Source organism: Arvicola amphibius, chromosome 6 (assembly GCF_903992535.2).
Source record: "Arvicola amphibius chromosome 6, mArvAmp1.2, whole genome shotgun sequence".
Taxonomy (NCBI): Eukaryota; Metazoa; Chordata; class Mammalia; order Rodentia; family Cricetidae; genus Arvicola; species Arvicola amphibius.
Window position 1 is genome coordinate 34,722,718 of NC_052052.2, and position 17,303 is coordinate 34,740,020.

The 17,303-nt window shown below is 45.2% G+C and overlaps 2 protein-coding genes across 2 annotated transcripts in view; one reads left to right on the forward strand and one right to left on the reverse strand.

The window, feature by feature from the left end:
* Rad54l (RAD54 like) overlaps nucleotides 1-13,432 on the forward strand; it is a 24,463-nt gene extending 11,031 nt beyond the window's left edge. Inside the window, exons 5-19 of the mRNA XM_038334940.1 lie at nucleotides 1,074-1,134; nucleotides 2,768-2,903; nucleotides 3,330-3,399; nucleotides 3,477-3,765; nucleotides 3,976-4,100; nucleotides 6,209-6,359; nucleotides 7,925-8,051; nucleotides 8,865-8,939; nucleotides 9,081-9,211; nucleotides 9,715-9,825; nucleotides 9,991-10,114; nucleotides 10,472-10,550; nucleotides 10,985-11,164; nucleotides 12,784-12,947; nucleotides 13,039-13,432. Of these exons, the coding sequence (XP_038190868.1) occupies nucleotides 1,074-1,134; nucleotides 2,768-2,903; nucleotides 3,330-3,399; nucleotides 3,477-3,765; nucleotides 3,976-4,100; nucleotides 6,209-6,359; nucleotides 7,925-8,051; nucleotides 8,865-8,939; nucleotides 9,081-9,211; nucleotides 9,715-9,825; nucleotides 9,991-10,114; nucleotides 10,472-10,550; nucleotides 10,985-11,164; nucleotides 12,784-12,947; nucleotides 13,039-13,249 (2,034 nt within the window). The 3' untranslated portion in view covers nucleotides 13,250-13,432. The remainder of the gene's footprint in view (nucleotides 1-1,073; nucleotides 1,135-2,767; nucleotides 2,904-3,329; nucleotides 3,400-3,476; nucleotides 3,766-3,975; nucleotides 4,101-6,208; nucleotides 6,360-7,924; nucleotides 8,052-8,864; nucleotides 8,940-9,080; nucleotides 9,212-9,714; nucleotides 9,826-9,990; nucleotides 10,115-10,471; nucleotides 10,551-10,984; nucleotides 11,165-12,783; nucleotides 12,948-13,038) is intronic.
* The window catches only part of Lrrc41 (leucine rich repeat containing 41), a 24,366-nt gene continuing 19,725 nt past the window's right edge, over nucleotides 12,663-17,303 (reverse strand). The window contains exons 5-10 of the mRNA XM_038334939.1: nucleotides 16,973-17,233; nucleotides 15,515-15,679; nucleotides 15,325-15,423; nucleotides 14,495-14,617; nucleotides 14,188-14,263; nucleotides 12,663-14,094 (exon numbers count right to left, since the gene is read on the reverse strand). Of these exons, the coding sequence (XP_038190867.1) occupies nucleotides 13,875-14,094; nucleotides 14,188-14,263; nucleotides 14,495-14,617; nucleotides 15,325-15,423; nucleotides 15,515-15,679; nucleotides 16,973-17,233 (944 nt within the window). The 3' untranslated portion in view covers nucleotides 12,663-13,874. The remainder of the gene's footprint in view (nucleotides 14,095-14,187; nucleotides 14,264-14,494; nucleotides 14,618-15,324; nucleotides 15,424-15,514; nucleotides 15,680-16,972; nucleotides 17,234-17,303) is intronic.

The window sequence follows — 17,303 nt, forward strand, 5'->3', positions numbered from 1 at the left end:
CAGGGATAGGGCCGGACAAGGGCGTTGGATCTCATGAAGCTGGAGTTAAGTCTTCCCAAACTGAACTTGAGTTCTGGAAAAGCAGAAAGTACTCTTAACTGTTGAGCTCTTTCTCTAGGCATCTTTCCCCCCTCTATGAAACAGGGTCTCATGTAGCCCAGGCTGGCCTCAAAGCCTACTGTGTAGCTAAAGATAATCTCAAGCTTCTACTCTTCCTGCCTCTGCTTCTCAAATTCTGGGTAACAGGTATGAGCTACCACACCTGGCTTAATTTTCTTTTGGGGACAAGCTTTTACCTGGGCTGGCTTCAATCTCAGTATTGTCCTTGCTCATTCTCCTAAGTCAGAATTATAGCTTTATATCTTTGTGCTTGCCTCGAATAACAGCAACTCGTAGGCCTCATAGGGCTCTTAGTGAGGACTAAATCATGATAGGAGGAAGCTAAATGTGGTGGTACATGCCTATAATCTCAGTATTCAGGAAGCTGAGGCAGGAGAGTTGAAAGTTTGAGGCTAGCCTGGCCTCATACATAGACTGTAGCCTTGCCTCCTAATTGTGACATTATGAAAGAGAGGCTTAGCTCTTATTAGCCATCTTTGTCATTTTTCTGTTTATATTCTACTGATGGCTACTGCCTATATTATTTCTAATCTTTGGGCTGTTTAATTTGTTTGTTTGTTTGTTTGTTTTTTCAACACAGAGTTTCTCTGTGTAACAGTCCTAGCTGTCCTGGAACTAGCTCTTGTAGACCAGGCTAGCCTTGAACTCACAGAGTCAGCCTGCCTCTGCCTCCCAAGTGCTGGGATTCAAGGCGTGCACCACCACTGCCCGGCGGGCTGTTTAATTTTCAAGAAAGCTTATATGGATTTATAAAAATTAAATAGTTGGCAGAACTAATGCAGCAATAAATTTATTTGTGGTTGGGAGGTTAGCTTTGTGGTAGGAAGAGGAACAAAACACCCATACACAAAATAAAGTGAATGAGTTCATTAAAAATGCCAGAAGTAGAACGTGTTAGACTGTTTATTGATCTATAACATCTCCTGAATTCCTGTTTTTCTTTTTCTTTTTAGGAAGCATTTATTCGAAGCATTTTGTCAAAGCCTTTCAAGGTCCCCATTCCAAATTATCAAGGTAAAATGGAGATTATTAGTTTTCTTATTTGGTCGTTTTTTTGTTAAAGTTTATTTTGTGTTTTGGTTGAGTCAGGGTCTCACTGTGTAATCCTGGGTGGCCTGGAATTTGCTTTGTAGACTAGGCTAACAGGCTTTGAGTTTATAGAGGTCTGCCTGCCTCAGCCTCCTAAGTGTTGTGCTACTGTGCCTATAGTTTTTTATTTTTAATCATGTGTATGTGTAGTGATGAAGCGAGCAGGTCTGCTTTTCATCCCGCCCGGCTCCCGGCCACCAGCTATCTTATGCCCCGAAATAACAACCCACAAACTGTATTCATTTAAACACTGCCTGGCCCATTAGCTCTAGCTTCTTACTGGTTAACTCTCATATCTTGCTTTAAACCATATTTAGTAATGTGTGGAGCACCATGAGGTGGTGTCTTACCGGGAAAGATTCAGCATGTATGACCTGGTGGCTGGCTTCATGGCGATTAACCCAGAGAGGAGAGGCATTGCGATTGACTAACTTCCCTCTTCCTCTCAGCATTCTGTTCTGTCTACTCCACCCACATATGGGCTGGCCTATCAAACGGGCCAAGGCAGTTTCTTTATTAACCAATGAAATCAACACAAACAGAAAACCCTCCCATATCATGTATGTGTCTGTGTGAATATATGCTGTGTTTGTGTGTGTGTGTGTGTGTGTGTGTGTGTGTGTCTGTATGCGCACATGTGTTCATTTGGCCACCTGAGAAGGTCAGAGGCATTGGATCTCAGAAGATGGAGTTATCGGTATGTATGACTTGACTGAAGTGGGTGCTGGGCGTCACACCCAGATTCTTTGGAAGAGCAATGCACACTCTTAATTGCTTAGACACCTCCAGCATCTGTTTTGATGCAGGCTTTTGTTATGTAAGTCAGCTGGCCTCAGAGTTACAGCAATTCTCCTGCCTCAGGATCCTAAGTGATGGGATTACAACTGTGCACTGCCACGCCTGGCACATCTTTTCAGTTTGTTTGTTTGTTTGTTTTTGTCATTTGTGTCAATGTGCCTGAACAGATTAAAGATTTACATGCTAACCTGGGAATTAAAGATGCCAGTCCATGGGTTTGACATGACCCTCTGGAGGCTTGTGTGAAGGCTATACTACGTTTAGCAGGGACTGCCAAAACTAATTGTCCTTCATCTTTGTGGGGCAGTGGCTAATGACTCTGGCCTTCATTCGGTTTAAGCATGTTCAGTGCTAATTCTTTTCTAAGGTTAACTGTGGGAGGTCTAATGTCCACAGTTTTCCTTTGTCTTGTGTAGGACATTGCATTGTGCCTGAACGTGGATGGGGAGGGAAGCAGCCAGCTTTCAAGTTCTCACATAGGAAAGGCCTCTGTTGAGTTTTATACCTTGCTACAGTTGACTTGAGATGAACTTGATAAAGCCCTCCTGAAGTTTGTAGTTGAGTGGGAGAAATAAATTAGGAAAAACGCTTGAGAACTAACAAGATAATGGTCAAATAGATGCACAAATGGTTTGAAGGAGTTCCGGGAAAGAAGGTCGTGGGGATTCAGAAAGGTACATGAAAGATGGGCATTTCAATTTGGCTTGCTGGCGTGCCTGATTATAGCAGGTTAGCTCACAGATTGACTGCTGATTTCTAGGTCCTCTGGGCTCTCGTGCATTGGGCCTGAAAAGGGCTGGTGTCCGCCGTGCCCTCCATGATCCTCTGGAAGAAGGTGCCTTGGTTCTGTATGAGCCTCCCCCACTAAGCGTCCATGACCAGCTGAAGCTTGACAAGTATGCACATTGGTATTTTTTGAATAGTTCTAGTCCACTATAAGTATATATGCCTAGAAGGATGGGAGGGTGTTTGTGATTTTTTTTTCCTCCTTTGGAATTGTCATAGGCTGCCAGAGCTGTCATGGCAAATGCACGATATCCAGAGCAAGTGGTTGGGAAGGAGATTGTGGGAGACTGTGGTTGTGTTCAGGTTGTGGGGGTTCCTCATTGCCTTCTGCTATGCTCATTTGGAGGGGCAGGTGATGGGGTGAGGACAAGAGTGTCAACCTTTCTGATGTTTTTGACTCCTAATGCAGAACCTCACTGTGGTTTATTCCTTCCGGGGGTGGGGGGAGGTGTAATCAACCTTCTGGGCCTGCAGATACCACTTCCTGAGGATTGACCTTGCCTGAATCTGATTCTTTTCCTGCTATGTTTTCTCAGGGAAAAACTCCCTGTCCACGTGGTTGTTGATCCTATTCTCAGTAAGGTGTTGCGGCCTCATCAGAGAGAGGTAAATGAGGGTCAGGGGAAGGGTATGTGGCTGGGGCTAAGCAGGTGTCAAGTGGACTAAACGGTGTTATTCCTCAGGGAGTGAAGTTCCTATGGGAGTGTGTTACCAGTCGTCGAATCCCGGGAAGCCATGGCTGCATCATGGCTGACGAGATGGGCCTGGGAAAGACACTGCAGTGCATCACGTTAATGTGGACACTTTTACGCCAGAGCCCAGAGTGCAAGCCCGAAATTGAGAAAGCGGTGGTAGTGTCACCTTCCAGCTTGGTGAAGAACTGGTACAATGAGGTTGGGAAATGGCTTGGCGGGAGGATCCAACCTCTAGCCATCGACGGAGGCTCTAAGGACGAGATAGACCGAAAACTGGGTATGGAGCTTTAACAAACAGGGATATACTCTTCCACCCAGGCTTTTTACTTGTGTGTTCACTTGTGGCCAGTGTTGATGGCAGTGTGGGGACAAGTGGGAAAATTGCCATTGAAAAAAGCACAATTTTTTCGAGGCTATGTTAAACAACTATCAGACTATTTTTCTTTAAGATCTATCTGCTGATTGTCCTGACACCGTTCTGTTGTAGAAGGATTTATGAACCAGCGTGGAGCTCGAGTGCCTTCCCCCATTCTCATCATTTCCTATGAGACTTTCCGCCTTCATGTTGGAGTCCTTAAAAAAGGAAATGTTGGACTGGTCATATGTGATGAGGTACTTAACACTTGTAGTCTAGATGGTAGATGAGGATGTCAGAGTCTTCACTAAACATTACTAGCAGTGGGGAATGCCACACTGGAGAATGCAAGTGAGTGGGAGAACCCATGGCACCCGTTTGCCATAGAGAGGGACGAAACTGAAACAGTTGTGCAGTTGAGGAGAGCTGCACTCGGGAGGCAGAGGCAGGTGGATGTCTGAGTTTTGGCTTGGTCTACTCTGAGGAGGGTTTGGGTACTGTGGGCCAATTGGTATTTTTCCCCTCTAAATAGTAATCTTAGACCAAAGAAGGACTTTGAAGATTGGGGGATTTCGCTGTGTAGTGAGACATAGCAGTGTTTAAGGGGATAGGCTTTATAGAGACCTTTATTTAGATCCTGGCTCTGCCACCTAACAGTAGTATGACCTTACTCTTAAGTGACTTAACCATGTGAGCTTGTGTTTCTGCATCGGGAAAATACCTGCCTCGTCTGTCTGTTGTGGGGACTCAGTGAGTTGATTGGGGAAGCTCTTATCCCAGTGTCTGGTAAGGATGGTTTTTATTCTAGGTTAGGGATCTTTGAATGATTAGAAGCACAGAGATAAGAAAGTCTAGTGTGTTACCTAGGGATGGTGGCACAAGCCTTTAACTCTAGAAACTCAAAAGGCTGAGGAGAGGGTCAGGGCTAACGTGATGGCTCAGCTACTGAGACTGCTTGCTGATTGGCTTGGTATAGGAGTGACCTCCTCCTCGGGGCTCATATATTTGAATGCTTAGTCACCGGGGAGTAGAATTGTTTGAAAGGATTTAGAAGGATTAGGAGGTGTGATCTTGTTGGAGGAGGTGTGTCACTGGGGGTGGGCTTTGAAGTTTCAAAAGCCCATGCATGTCAGGCTCAGTCTTTCTGCCTACAGACCAGGATGTAGCTCTCAGCTACTGCTCCAGTGCCTCCATGATGATAATGAACTAACCTTTGAAACAGTAAACAATATACCAGTTAAATGCTTTCTTTATAAGAGTTAATTTGGTCTTGGTTAAAGGGTTTGGTTCTCAGCACCCACATGAGGTGGCTCCTAACCATACATATAATTTCAGTTCTATAGTATCTAGCACTTTTTGGCTTCTGCAGACATTTGGACACATGTCCAAACGAACTCATGCAGACACACGTACACATTAATGAAAAAAAAATTGAAAAGCATTCAGGGACTGGAGAACTGTCTCAGCAGTTAAGAGCACTGGCTGCCCTTCCAGAGGACCCGGGTTAAATTCCCAGCATCCACATGGCAGCTCACAACTATCTGCAGCTACAGTTTTGATACCCTCATACAGATATACATGCAGGCAAGCACCAATGCACATAAAATAAAAATAAATTATTTAAAAAAAAAAGCCAGGCAGTGGTGGTGCAGACCTTTAACCCCAGCACTTGGGAGACAGAGGCAGGCAGATCTCTGTGAGTTTGAGGACAGCCTGATCTACAAATCAAGTTCCAGGACAGCCAGAGTAGTTAATATAGACAAAAAAAAAAAAAAAAAAGAAAAAAGAAAAAAAAAAGGAAGGTGATTTGACTCTCTCAGTTGCCTGGTTCTTAAGAAAAGAGTCCTTTTCTATCTTCTTAAAAATAAATGGCTTCAAGAGACATGAATGGTGACTGCAGGGAGGACAGGTGAGGGACGAGCTCTCAGGGGAAGCTCTGTGGATATAGAAGCTGGGTGACTGCCTGCGGGTGAGTACAGCTGAGGTCTCCACCTTCCATGTTCAGCATCATGGCTCAAACAAGACACTGAGGCACCTGGCTCTGAAAGTTCTGGGTTGGTTGGACTGGCAGGGAGGGGGAGGACTCCCTGGAAGCATGGGTCTATAGCATGGCCAGGCTGACTGTGAAATTGGTGAGCAGTAAAGTTCTGGAAGTTTGAAAATGGAAGAATGGGAGGAAACAGAGGGAATCCTTGCTTTTTGGGTGTAGCATTGGTCCTGCCTTGTTAGGCAAAGAAGCCTCTGCTGGCCTGTCTAGTTCCTGTAACTTCAGGACTTGTAATGTTTGACTCTTTTCTCCCTACAGACTTTGCTATCATTTAATTTTATCATTTATTGTTGTAAGTTGTAATTAATTATCTTGCAGGGACACAGGCTTAAAAACTCTGAGAATCAGACTTACCAGGCCCTGGACAGCTTGAATACCAGCCGGCGGGTGCTCATCTCTGGGACCCCCATCCAAAATGACTTGCTTGAATATTTCAGCTTGGTGCACTTTGTTAATTCAGGCATTTTGGGTAAGGAGCCCTGCCTTCCTGCTTTGTCCTTAGAGTGAGGAGAGCAGGAGACATTGCCACGTAGGTGTGGATGAGTAGAGACTCGTGTTGGAAGGCTTCTCTGGTCAGAGTAGCCAAGCTATAGCTAAACTGATACCTGTAATCTCAGCACCTGGGAGATGGAGGCAGGAGGATCAGGGGTTCAGAACCATTTTTGTACATAGGGAGTTTGAAGTCAATCTGGGCTATATTAGACCTTTCCTCAAAAGAGGGAAAGGGGTGGGGAGGCAAAACCGTAGGGTGGCTTTGACTGTGGAGCAACTCAGGAAGACCAACATGGGCCATTTATCTTCTGCAGAGGCAGTGTTAGCTATATAGGGATTGTGTGCCTATTAACTGGAGCTGAAAATATCCCTGTACATTAAAATTATGTGTGCTATATGTTAATATGGTATGTGCATGTGGGTGCCTGTGCTTTGTTGACAGGTTTCTGGCATGTGTGGTCCTGCAGCCTGTTCAAGTCCCAAAGAAACACACAGAGGCCTACATTAATTATAAACTGGTTGGCCTGTTAGCTCAGACTTTCTTATTAACTAATTTTTACATCTTACATTAATTCATAATTCTTGTCTGTGTTAGCTATGTGGCTAGGTACCTTTATCAGCGAGGCATTCTCATCTTGCTTCCTCTGTGTCTGGCTGATGACTGCAGACTAAGTTTTTCCTCTTCCCAGAATTCTCCTGTTCTGGTTGTTCCACCTATACTTCCTGCCTGGCTACTGGCCATTCAGCATTTTATTAAACCAGTACAAGTGGCAAATCTTTACAAGGTACAAGACCATTGTCCCACAGCAGTGCATAGGTGTTCTTGATTGCTCCCTACCATAGTTTTTAAAGGTTTCAATTTTTTTTTTTTTTTTTTGAGACAGAGTTTCTCTGTATAGCTTTGGAGTCTGTCCTGGAACTTATACTATAGACCAGGCTGGCCTCGAACTCACAGAGATCCTCCTGCCTCTGCCTCCTGAGTGCTGGGATTAAAGTCGTGCATCACCACTGCCCCGTTTTTGTTTTTGTTTCTTAAGTTTTTAGTTCTGTATCTTTATCTTATAGTTGTAATTTTAGTTCATTAACAATTAGTATAAGGTTTTTAAAAAATATTTATTTATTTATTTATTTATTTATTTATTTATTTATTTATTTATTATGTATACAATATTCTGTCTCTGTGTATGCCTGCAGGCCAGAAGAGGGCACCAGACCCCATTACAGGTGGTTGTGAGCCACCATGTGGTTGCTGGGAATTGAACTCAGGACCTTTGGAAGAGCAGGCAGTGCTCTTAACCTCTGAGCCATCTCTCCAGCCCCCTATAAGGTTTTTTTAATCAGGGTATTTTTATCTAACTATAATAGGGACTCAAATCTTAACTATTTTGCTGTCTGATTCATTAAATAAAGTTGCTTGTATTTTTTCAGCTTTATTCTCAGCAGGGAGGGTGATTGGCGACAAGATGATTTGTCATTGTTAGCAGCAAGAAAGATCATTCCACCCTACACTCTTTAATATTCTTAATTCTCTCCTGAGGTTAGGAACTGCCCAGGAGTTTAAGAAGCGTTTTGAGTTGCCAATTTTGAAGAGTCGAGATGCAGCTGCCAGTGAGGCAGACAGACAGCTAGGGGAGGAACGTCTGCGGGAGCTCATCAGCATCGTGAACAGGTAATAGTCTCAACTCTGGTCAGCCAAATCATTTGAGATCTTCTAAGCTATTTGGGAACTGCCCCGACCTGTGGGCTTGGCTGTCTGGAGCCTTTAAGAACTGGTATTTGGGAGAAGGAGTGGGACCTGTGCCATGAATTGTCACTGAATAAATAACAAAGTCTTACAGGGTAAGTTCCATTTCTGAGGAGCCCTTTGGCCTGGTTTTGTTCTTATCAGTCTGGTGAAGAAGCACTTCTGTTGGTACAGTTAGCCTCCTGAACAAGACATATCCTTGCTAGCACTTCAGACAGTTGGTTTAGCATAAAGCATCTGGCTTTCTATGTGCAGACTCTAGTTTTGGGGCTCCCAGGCCAAGAGGGCCTATTTCTTTTTGTGGGTTTCAAATGAACCAGGGGCAAGCACATTCTGGATTCCTGTTGTTGGTATGTGCCCTTGGTGATTTACATTATGAATGTCCTGCTCTTCCCAACTGCATGGCTACCTCTTCCTACCAATTTTAGATGGCAGATTTATTGTGTCCCATGAAGCTGCTGAGTTTTTTTTTTTCTCCTCGTCTTTTGAGATAGTATCTCATGTATCCTAGGCTACCCCCCAGATGCTGGGATTCAGGCATCTGCTATCATGTCTGACTAGGTAGCTACTCAGAAGATGCCCCTCTACTCATCCTGGTCTACCCAGGAGATGCGAGTTCAATGATGAGAGCTTAAGAACTCTGGGAGTCATATGACAGCTGTTATCTGCAAATGTAGATAGAATCCTCCCAATAAAGACTTACAGTTTAGGACTGTTGCTTTTTCTCATTTTCCCTAGGTGCCTGATACGGAGAACATCAGATATCCTCTCTAAATATCTGCCAGTGAAGATTGAGCAGGTGGTTTGTTGTAGGTACTGAAATCAACTCAAAGGCGTGCAGTGAGTGGGTAAAAGCTTAGCTTCTGAAGCATGGCTGAATCTCAAGCTGTTCTTAGGGTAGCAGTGTGTGGGGTCCAGCTTTTTCTGGTTAGCCACCTGCCTCTTCATTTTCAGGCTGACACCCCTTCAAACTGAGTTATATAAGAGATTTCTGAAACAGGCCAAACCCGAAGAAGAATTGCGTGAAGGCAAGATGAGTGTGTCTTCCCTGTCTTCTATCACCTCTCTGAAGAAGCTTTGTAACCGTGAGTGTGCCCAAGCCCAGTATCTTCTGTGTGGGTGAGCAAGGGAGAGGTATTTTCTGTGGATAGGCTGGTGACCTTCACTAGAGACCTCATGGAGGCCACATGTAGTCTTAAAAACTCTCCATAAGACATGACTCCTGCTTGTGGACTCTTCTCCGTGCACTATGCCTTTATTTTAGAAACTACATCTTGGTGCTTGAGATGCACTGTGCTGTGTATGTGAATGCCTGTATGTACATGTCCTCTTGTACAACATTAGGCAGGAGGAGAAATAAACAATGCCTCTCATGTTGATTCTCTCCTTTTAGGAGAACATAGTAGTGTGTGATACTGTCCATCTAGGCTTCCAGATGGTGCTGGCTACACCCCATGGGAACTTGGGAGGGTGACCCCCAAGACAGTCTAGTTGTAAGTGAGGCCTTTCCTTAGGTGCCAGATATCCAAAGGGTGAGCACTGAAGTGGAAGCTTTAGAAAAGCAAAGTCACTGGCATTTTTCCCCCAGATCCAGCTTTAATCTATGACAAGTGTGTGACAGAGGAGGATGGCTTTGAGGGTGCTTTGGATATCTTCCCACCTGGTTATACCTCTAAAGCTGTGGAGCCACAGCTGTCAGGTAAGTCCTACCCATCAGTAGATGGCCTCCTTGGAGGCACGATAGAAGGGTGGGAAATCGTCTCTCTGCTGAAGCTATCCTGTCTGAAAGCAGGATATCAAGTGTAGCAATCCTGGGCCACTGGGAAGACCAACTGTGAGGACTAATAGTAGTCACTCTTCCCAGGTAAGATGCTGGTCCTTGATTATATTCTGGCCATGACGCGAAGCCGCAGCAGTGACAAAGTTGTGCTGGTGTCTAATTATACTCAGACGTTGGATCTCTTTGAAAAGCTGTGCCGAGCTCGAAGGTATGGAAGAATCTAACCAGGCTGGCAAAGGGATCTATCTCCCTCACTGGTACTCTAGGAGGACTAGGTTTTTCTGGTTATTGGATGTTTATCAAGATGTGGCTATATGAATGACTTTCCTGAGTTCTCTTCCCTAATGGTTGTGATGGCACTAATTCCATCTCTGCACAGGCTTATACCCTGGTCCCTCGAGTACTCCACAGATCTTAATTCCTGCCCTTACATCTCTGTCCTTCTCATTGGGAGACCTCAGACAATGCACAGGCAGCCTCAAGGTGGTTAATCTAGTCTTATTGGTAGCCATAGCGTTAAGGAATTCATCCTTCTTGGGTGTTTGATCTTTGGATATCCCTCCAGGTACCTGTATGTTCGCCTGGATGGCACAATGTCCATTAAGAAGCGAGCCAAGGTTGTGGAGCGCTTCAATAGTCCATCGGTAAGTACACCAATGCATAGGAATTAAGTATTGAAAAGCTGTAAGGAGCTGTATTTCTTTGTTTTTGTGTTCTGGTGGGTGTGATAATATGAAGCTGACTGACTTAGAATCTGACTTTGTAGGTTGGGAAACTGAATGGTAGGCAAACCGACTTGTCCTCTGTGTGAGTATACAAGAATGACAGGAGGGCTGGAGAGATGGCTCAGTGGTTAAGAGCATTGCCTACTCTTTCAAAGGTCCTGAGTTCAATTCCCGGCAACCACATGGTGGCTCACAACCATCTGTAATGAGCTCTGGTGCTCTCTTCTGGCCTGCAGGCATACACATAGAATATTGTATACATAATAAATAAATATTTTTTAAAAAAATGACAAGAGATATGTATTTGAGCTGAGAAGTGTGTGCACTCCACCCCCTCCTTCTTTTCTTCCCAGAGTCCTGATTTTGTCTTCATGCTGAGCAGCAAAGCTGGGGGCTGTGGTCTTAATCTCATTGGTGCTAACCGTCTGGTCATGTTTGATCCTGACTGGAACCCAGCCAATGATGAACAAGCTATGGCCCGAGTCTGGCGTGATGGTCAAAAGAAGACCTGCTATATTTACCGACTGCTATCTGTAAGGATGGTGATGTTGATCAGAGTCGGGGTGGGTCACGAATCAATCTTGACTATTTCTCACTGTCTCTTTTTAGCCCTTCTGCCTCTATCCAACCTCACTATATATTTAACCCTGAGTCCTTTGTTCTGTTCTCCCTCATCCCTCCTCTTTGCTCTCCTCCAGATACTTTTCCTGCTGTGCTCTTGAGATGCTTACTCAAGATACTTTTCATAGGGCACTGTTTGCTTTTATAACGTGTCATTTACTTTAAGATCATCTCATGCTCCGTGTACCAAAGGGCTAAGAAGTGGTAAATGTTACTTATCCACAACAGATCACGCAGACCGTTGTCTGTATCTGTAGCTTACTGATGATTTCATATACAAGCTGTCTTCATTTCCTTCCCAAATCTAGTATCTATCCTGTGAGTACCATGCTTGACTTCATCTCTAATGATCTTAGTCCCTCATCTAATTATTCTTAAGGCTCTAGTATGTTGTGAGTCATTTGTTTTCAAAGCTTTAATAGAGATCATCTTATTACTTTTCCATCCTTTTTTTCTAGCTTTTTTTGGGGGGTGGGTTGGGGGATTGAAACAGTTTCTCTGTGTAGTCCTGACTGTCGTAGAACATGCTGGCCTCAAACTCAAGAGATCCAACTGCCTCTGCCTGTCAAGTGTTGGCATTAGAGGCATGCACCACCACTGCCTGGCTTTCTAACTTTCTTATACTGACATTCTTTACCCTGTTTCTAAGAAATCTTCCAGCCTCAGCCTCCTGAACAACTAATTGAAGCTCTTTGTTTTTCAAACCCCATTATGCTCAGCTTTCTCTCTTGGTTTATAATCTTTTTTTTTTTTTTGGTTTTTCGAGACAGGGTTTCTCTGCAGCTTTAGAGCCTGTCCTGGAGCTAGCTCTTGTAGACCAGGCTGGTCTCGAACTCACAGATCTGCCTGCCTCTGCCTCCCGAGTGCTGGGATTAAAGGCGTGCGCCACCATCGCCCGGCTCTTTTTTTTTTTTTTTTTTTGAGTTAGCTCAAATATAATCTACTTTCAATATTTTCTGAACTCCTACCATTCCTTCTACAGGACCCTGAGTATGATGTACAGACTTCTGTCATTGTACAAATTTGTTTGTAAGTTTGTCTATCGAAGTGGTCAGTGACCTAAAGGATGGATCATACTTCATTCCTCCTTGCATCCTATTACTAGTAGATGACGTTAAAAAATACTCATGACCAAAACAGCTGCAGAGAAACCCTGTCTCGAAAAACCAAAAAAAAAAAAAAAAAAAAAAAAAAAAGGAAAAAAAGAAAAAAAAAATACTCATGATATTGAATAAGAGAGTTGGGCCTGGTGTGAGGGAGCTTTGCTACAGATAACCTGTTTTTACCCTAAATGAATTTAGCCCCATCCCCAGCACCCTCCAAGCACCCTCCACTGGTTCAGAAAATGGGCAAAACAGCACAATTCTTGACTCTAAAAACTAGGGAAATGAATCTCAGCTGAGACAGATATTAGCTCAGGATTTGTACTTTGCGTTTATTGCTCCTTTTCAAGATGTCTTTCACCCCTGGTTTTCCTGCTCCCTGGGCATCTACAGGGTGACTGAGCCCTGCATTTCATCCCTACTTCTAGACTGGAACCATAGAGGAGAAGATCTTTCAGCGGCAGAGCCACAAGAAGGCACTGAGCAGCTGTGTGGTTGATGAGGAGCAGGATGTGGAGAGACATTTCTCACTTGGTGAGCTGAAAGAGCTGTTCACCCTGGATGAAGCCAGCCTCAGTGACACACATGACAGGTAGGCGAGTGCCCTTGTCATTATCTCTGAGCTACCTGAGCAGCACAGAAATAAGATCTGTAGTGACCACAACTCTGTCCTCTGACCCCAGGCTGCATTGCCGCCGCTGTGTAAACAGCCGCCAGGTCTGGCCACCCCCTGATGGTTCTGACTGCACTTCAGATCTGGCTCAGTGGAACCATAGCACAGATAAACGGGGGCTCCAGGATGAGGTACTCCAGGCTGCCTGGGATGCTTCATCTACAGTCGTCACCTTCGTCTTCCACCAGCGTTCTCATGAGGAGCAGCGGGGTCTCCATTGATAACCAGCTGGTCTGGAGTAGTGGCTAGAGAAAGGATACTGGGAAAGGGGGTTCTCTGTCTCATGAGGCTGTTCAGTTTTGTTCTCTGGGAGAAAATAATGAAGAAGGGCTGCATGATGTTTGCCCAAAATTTATTTTATAAGAAAAACTTTTTTGGTTTAAAAAAAAAAAAAAAAGAAAGGAATAAAGGCATGAAAGGGACTGAGGCCTGGGAACAGACTGGTAAGCCCAGAAGGGAAGAGGCCCGGTGGTGGGCATTCCTATGCTTCTCTAAAGCCTGGGTGCCTGCTTGAGGAAGGAGGCAGGTAGCCCTAGGGCAGGAGAAAGAGGCTTTCCTCAGTGAAGATAATGACCTATAACCTGGCCTGCGGTTCCCAGGGTACTGAGTAAGTGGCCCAAAGCCTCTGAACTCAGCTTTGAGAATGCCTTTGCTGGACCTCATCAGGGCCTCCAGGACCTCAGTGCAAGGGAAGATGGGGAAAAAACAAAATCAAACAAACGAACAAAAAACTAGACAGTGGCAGAAGGAGAATGACAGAATCAGTGGTTGGGGATTCTGGGCAGCCCATCCTCAGCCCCTGCAAGCTGACGGTACTGAGGATGGGCCTGTGAGGTATGGGCCCCATCACATAGTGCTGACATAATCTGCAAAGGCCTGGGATGAGTCCCACGAGTCGCTAACCACATGGCAGGTAGCTCGTAGCCGCCGGATTGCTTCCCTTGCTGTGACTGCATCCTGGTCCAGCCAGTTCTGGAAGAGGCGTAGGTGACCAAAGGCCCCACGGCCCCAGCGCTCCAGTCGCTTGGCAAACTCCAGAAGCCCATCTGGCTTGATGCAGTTGGAGCTGGTAGGGGTGAGAAGGATTAGATACCAGGAAGCAATTAGGCTTTTGTCTATATCCCTTCCTCCCATCTTTTCTCCCCAATCCCTAGCATACCTGATATCCAGCTGACAGAGAGAAGAGGAAGAATCCTCTGAGAAAACATCTGCTAGGGCCAACAAGCCAGCATTTCCTGGAGAGAGGGAAGGGTATACTTATTACCTCCACCCAGGAGAGAAACAAGGGTATTCTATCCCAGCTCCATCTTGGGAAAACCCTAGTCCCAGCAGTACTGAAGACCTAGTTCTCAAATATCTACATTGCAATCACATCCTTCTCAGTGGAGTAGTCAATACCTTTACCCTAAAGTCTATGGTCAAAGGCTGGTTCCTCCCTCCCTCCCTCTCCAGGGTCTGGTTCCCACCCAAGCGGTTCCCTGGGAGTCGAAGGCCCTTCAGTGTAGAGTTGCCCTTCATAGCAGCAACCATCTCAGGAAGAAATTGGGCTGGGCGCTTTTCAAACAGACGGCAGAAGGAGAAGGTAATCTCTGTCAAGAGAAAGTACAATATTTGGATGAGAAGTAGAGTTGGTGCTGACCCTCCTACCCCATGTGGTTCTAGCAAGGTGTGTGAACATTTTTATACCTACCTGAAAAGAAGAATAATCTGTAAAGTCCCAAGTAATGTTGGAACTCAATCAAATAAGATACTGAGCCTATCTGCTTGGAGGAACATCTCTGCATGGGCAATTTTTTAAAGTACTTCCTCCCTCTCTGTAGCTACTGATCCCTTTGCAGGGATGGGGATCAGTCAGAGGTGAGTACCTGAAGGGAATGTGCCACAGTAGCACATTTCTCCCCACCAATTCTTTGTTGTTTTGGTTTTTGAGACAGAGTTTCTCTGTGTAGCTTTGGCTGTCCTGGAACTCACTCTTTAGACCATGCTGGCCTCAAACCCACAGAGATCTTGCCTCTGCCTCCCAACTGCTGGGATTAAAGGTGTGCACCACCACTGCCCCATCCTCTCCCCACTATCTTATTTTATTTTTTTAAAATTGAACGCACCCAGCGTGCTACCACCATTTCTGCCAGTCCCTTACAAAACAAAACAAACAAAAAGGAAGGTCATACAGGCTCTATATACTTATCATCAAGAAAGATATAACCACTAGGGAAGAACAGTGGTTTGCACACAGAGAAAGCGACAGAGCTATAGTGAGGTCACAGGGATGCCAGGTCCTAGATTCGGATCTTACCTTGAAGGGTCAGATTCTGTAGCAAAAAGAGCACCTCATTCTGACAGTCTGCAAGATTCATATCATGGAAGCTCAGCCTCTTCAGAGATAGGTTGTATTCTGGATAGGAGGCAAAAGCCAGGGGCAGTGGGGCTTAGTTTTCCTAGGGAACAATGGTAGGTCCCTACCTACCCTCCTTTACCATTCCTACCTTTGAGTGTTTGCAACACAAGCCCAAAATCCTGGGGAGAGGCAAAGGTGGCACTGTCCAGTGACAGCTGCTGTAGGGAACCTGAGGCCTTGAGAACAGAGCATAGCAGTGGGGCTGGCTGAGCCCCTCTTGGAAATCCCATCTCCAATTGCTCTAGGCAGTTCTCTGTATGATAGGAAGAGGAAATTCCAATTAGCCATCTGGACTTCACTTAAAAATACTATGTAGACTGGTAGTGGTGGTGGTGCGTGCCTTTAATTCAGTACTTGGGAGGCAGAAGCAGGTGGGTCTCTGTGTCTAAGGCCTGGTCTACAGAGCAAGTTTCAGGACACCCAGGGCTACACAGAGAAACTCTGTCTCAAAATAAACAAAAATATGTATTTTATGTGTGTACCACTAGTTGGGGGTCAGGAAAAGACTTGCAGTAGTTAATTCTACCATGTGGGTTCCGGAGATCACACTGGAGTTTCAAGTCTGATAGCAAGTGATTTTCCATGCTGAGTCACCTCACTGGCCCTCTTCCTCTACATACAGTAGACTCATTAGGAAATGGTTTGTTTATCTACTTATCTGCCTACTATATGTCAGACTTTATGCTAAGTTCTAGAAGTGGACCATTAAATATGAAATCTTGTCTTTGTACTTGAGCAAATAAAAGTATGCAGGGGTAGATGACTCAGGGGTTAAGTATTGGCTGTGTGTGAAAACCTGGGTTTGAATCACCAGAAACTATATAAATGATAGACCTGTGGTGGCCACACCCCAAATTCCAGCACTGGAGAGGTGAAGACTAGCTGTTCTAGAACTCACTATGTGGACCAGGCTGGTCTCGAACTCACAGAGATCCACCTGCCTGTGCCTCTCCAGTGTTGGGATTAAAGGCGTGTGCTAGCACCATTTGGCTTTTTAAATTTTTTTTTTTTGGTTGTGATTTCTAGTGATACACGCAAACACACACACACACACACACACACACACACACACACACACACACACGCTGTCCCGATTTCCCCAATGATACATGCATGCACGCATCCACAAAGTAACAACAAAATTCTTAAGAGGTTGAGGAGGGATAGAGGAAGATACCCACTGTCAACCTGTGGCCTCTACATACATATGTACACGTGCACACACACATGCATGTGCACACAAACACACACATACAGAGCAAATGCATAGTGCTGCCAGAAGGGACATAACAGAGATAGGACTGTAAAGCAGGGCCACTGGATCTAGTTAGATCCCTTTCTGAAGACAGCTGTCCTGCCATGCTCACAGCAGTCCCCAGATCGGTCTAACCGAGGTTATTTTAAAGAATGGCAGCTTATAAAGGATGAACATGACAATGACAGCAAGGTTGAATGGATCTACAGTTGAAGTTCCCTTTCTCTACCCAACCAAACCCAACTGTACATATCCCCGAAGATATGTGTATGTGCATACACACTGCTTTACCTGGTATTTCCTCATCCCCAACTATGTGGCTAGGGGGCCCAGCATTCTCTGGTACAGCAGGATTGTCCCTCTGGCTTGGGTGGTCAACACGAATAGACAGGACCCGCAGCAGGGGAAGAGCTCGTACAATGGCACGCGTCAACTCCAGAATGGGCAGCGGTGAGAACAGGTCACTGAGATGCAGGGCACGGAGGCGGCATCCAGCCTGGCCTGACAGAGCCCGCAGGCTGTCTAGCAGGCGGAAGATATTAGAGCCCAGGCCTATGGCAAAAGAGATTAAGTTACAGATGTGGGAAATTTATGCAGAATATTCAGTGAAAGCTTTGTATTT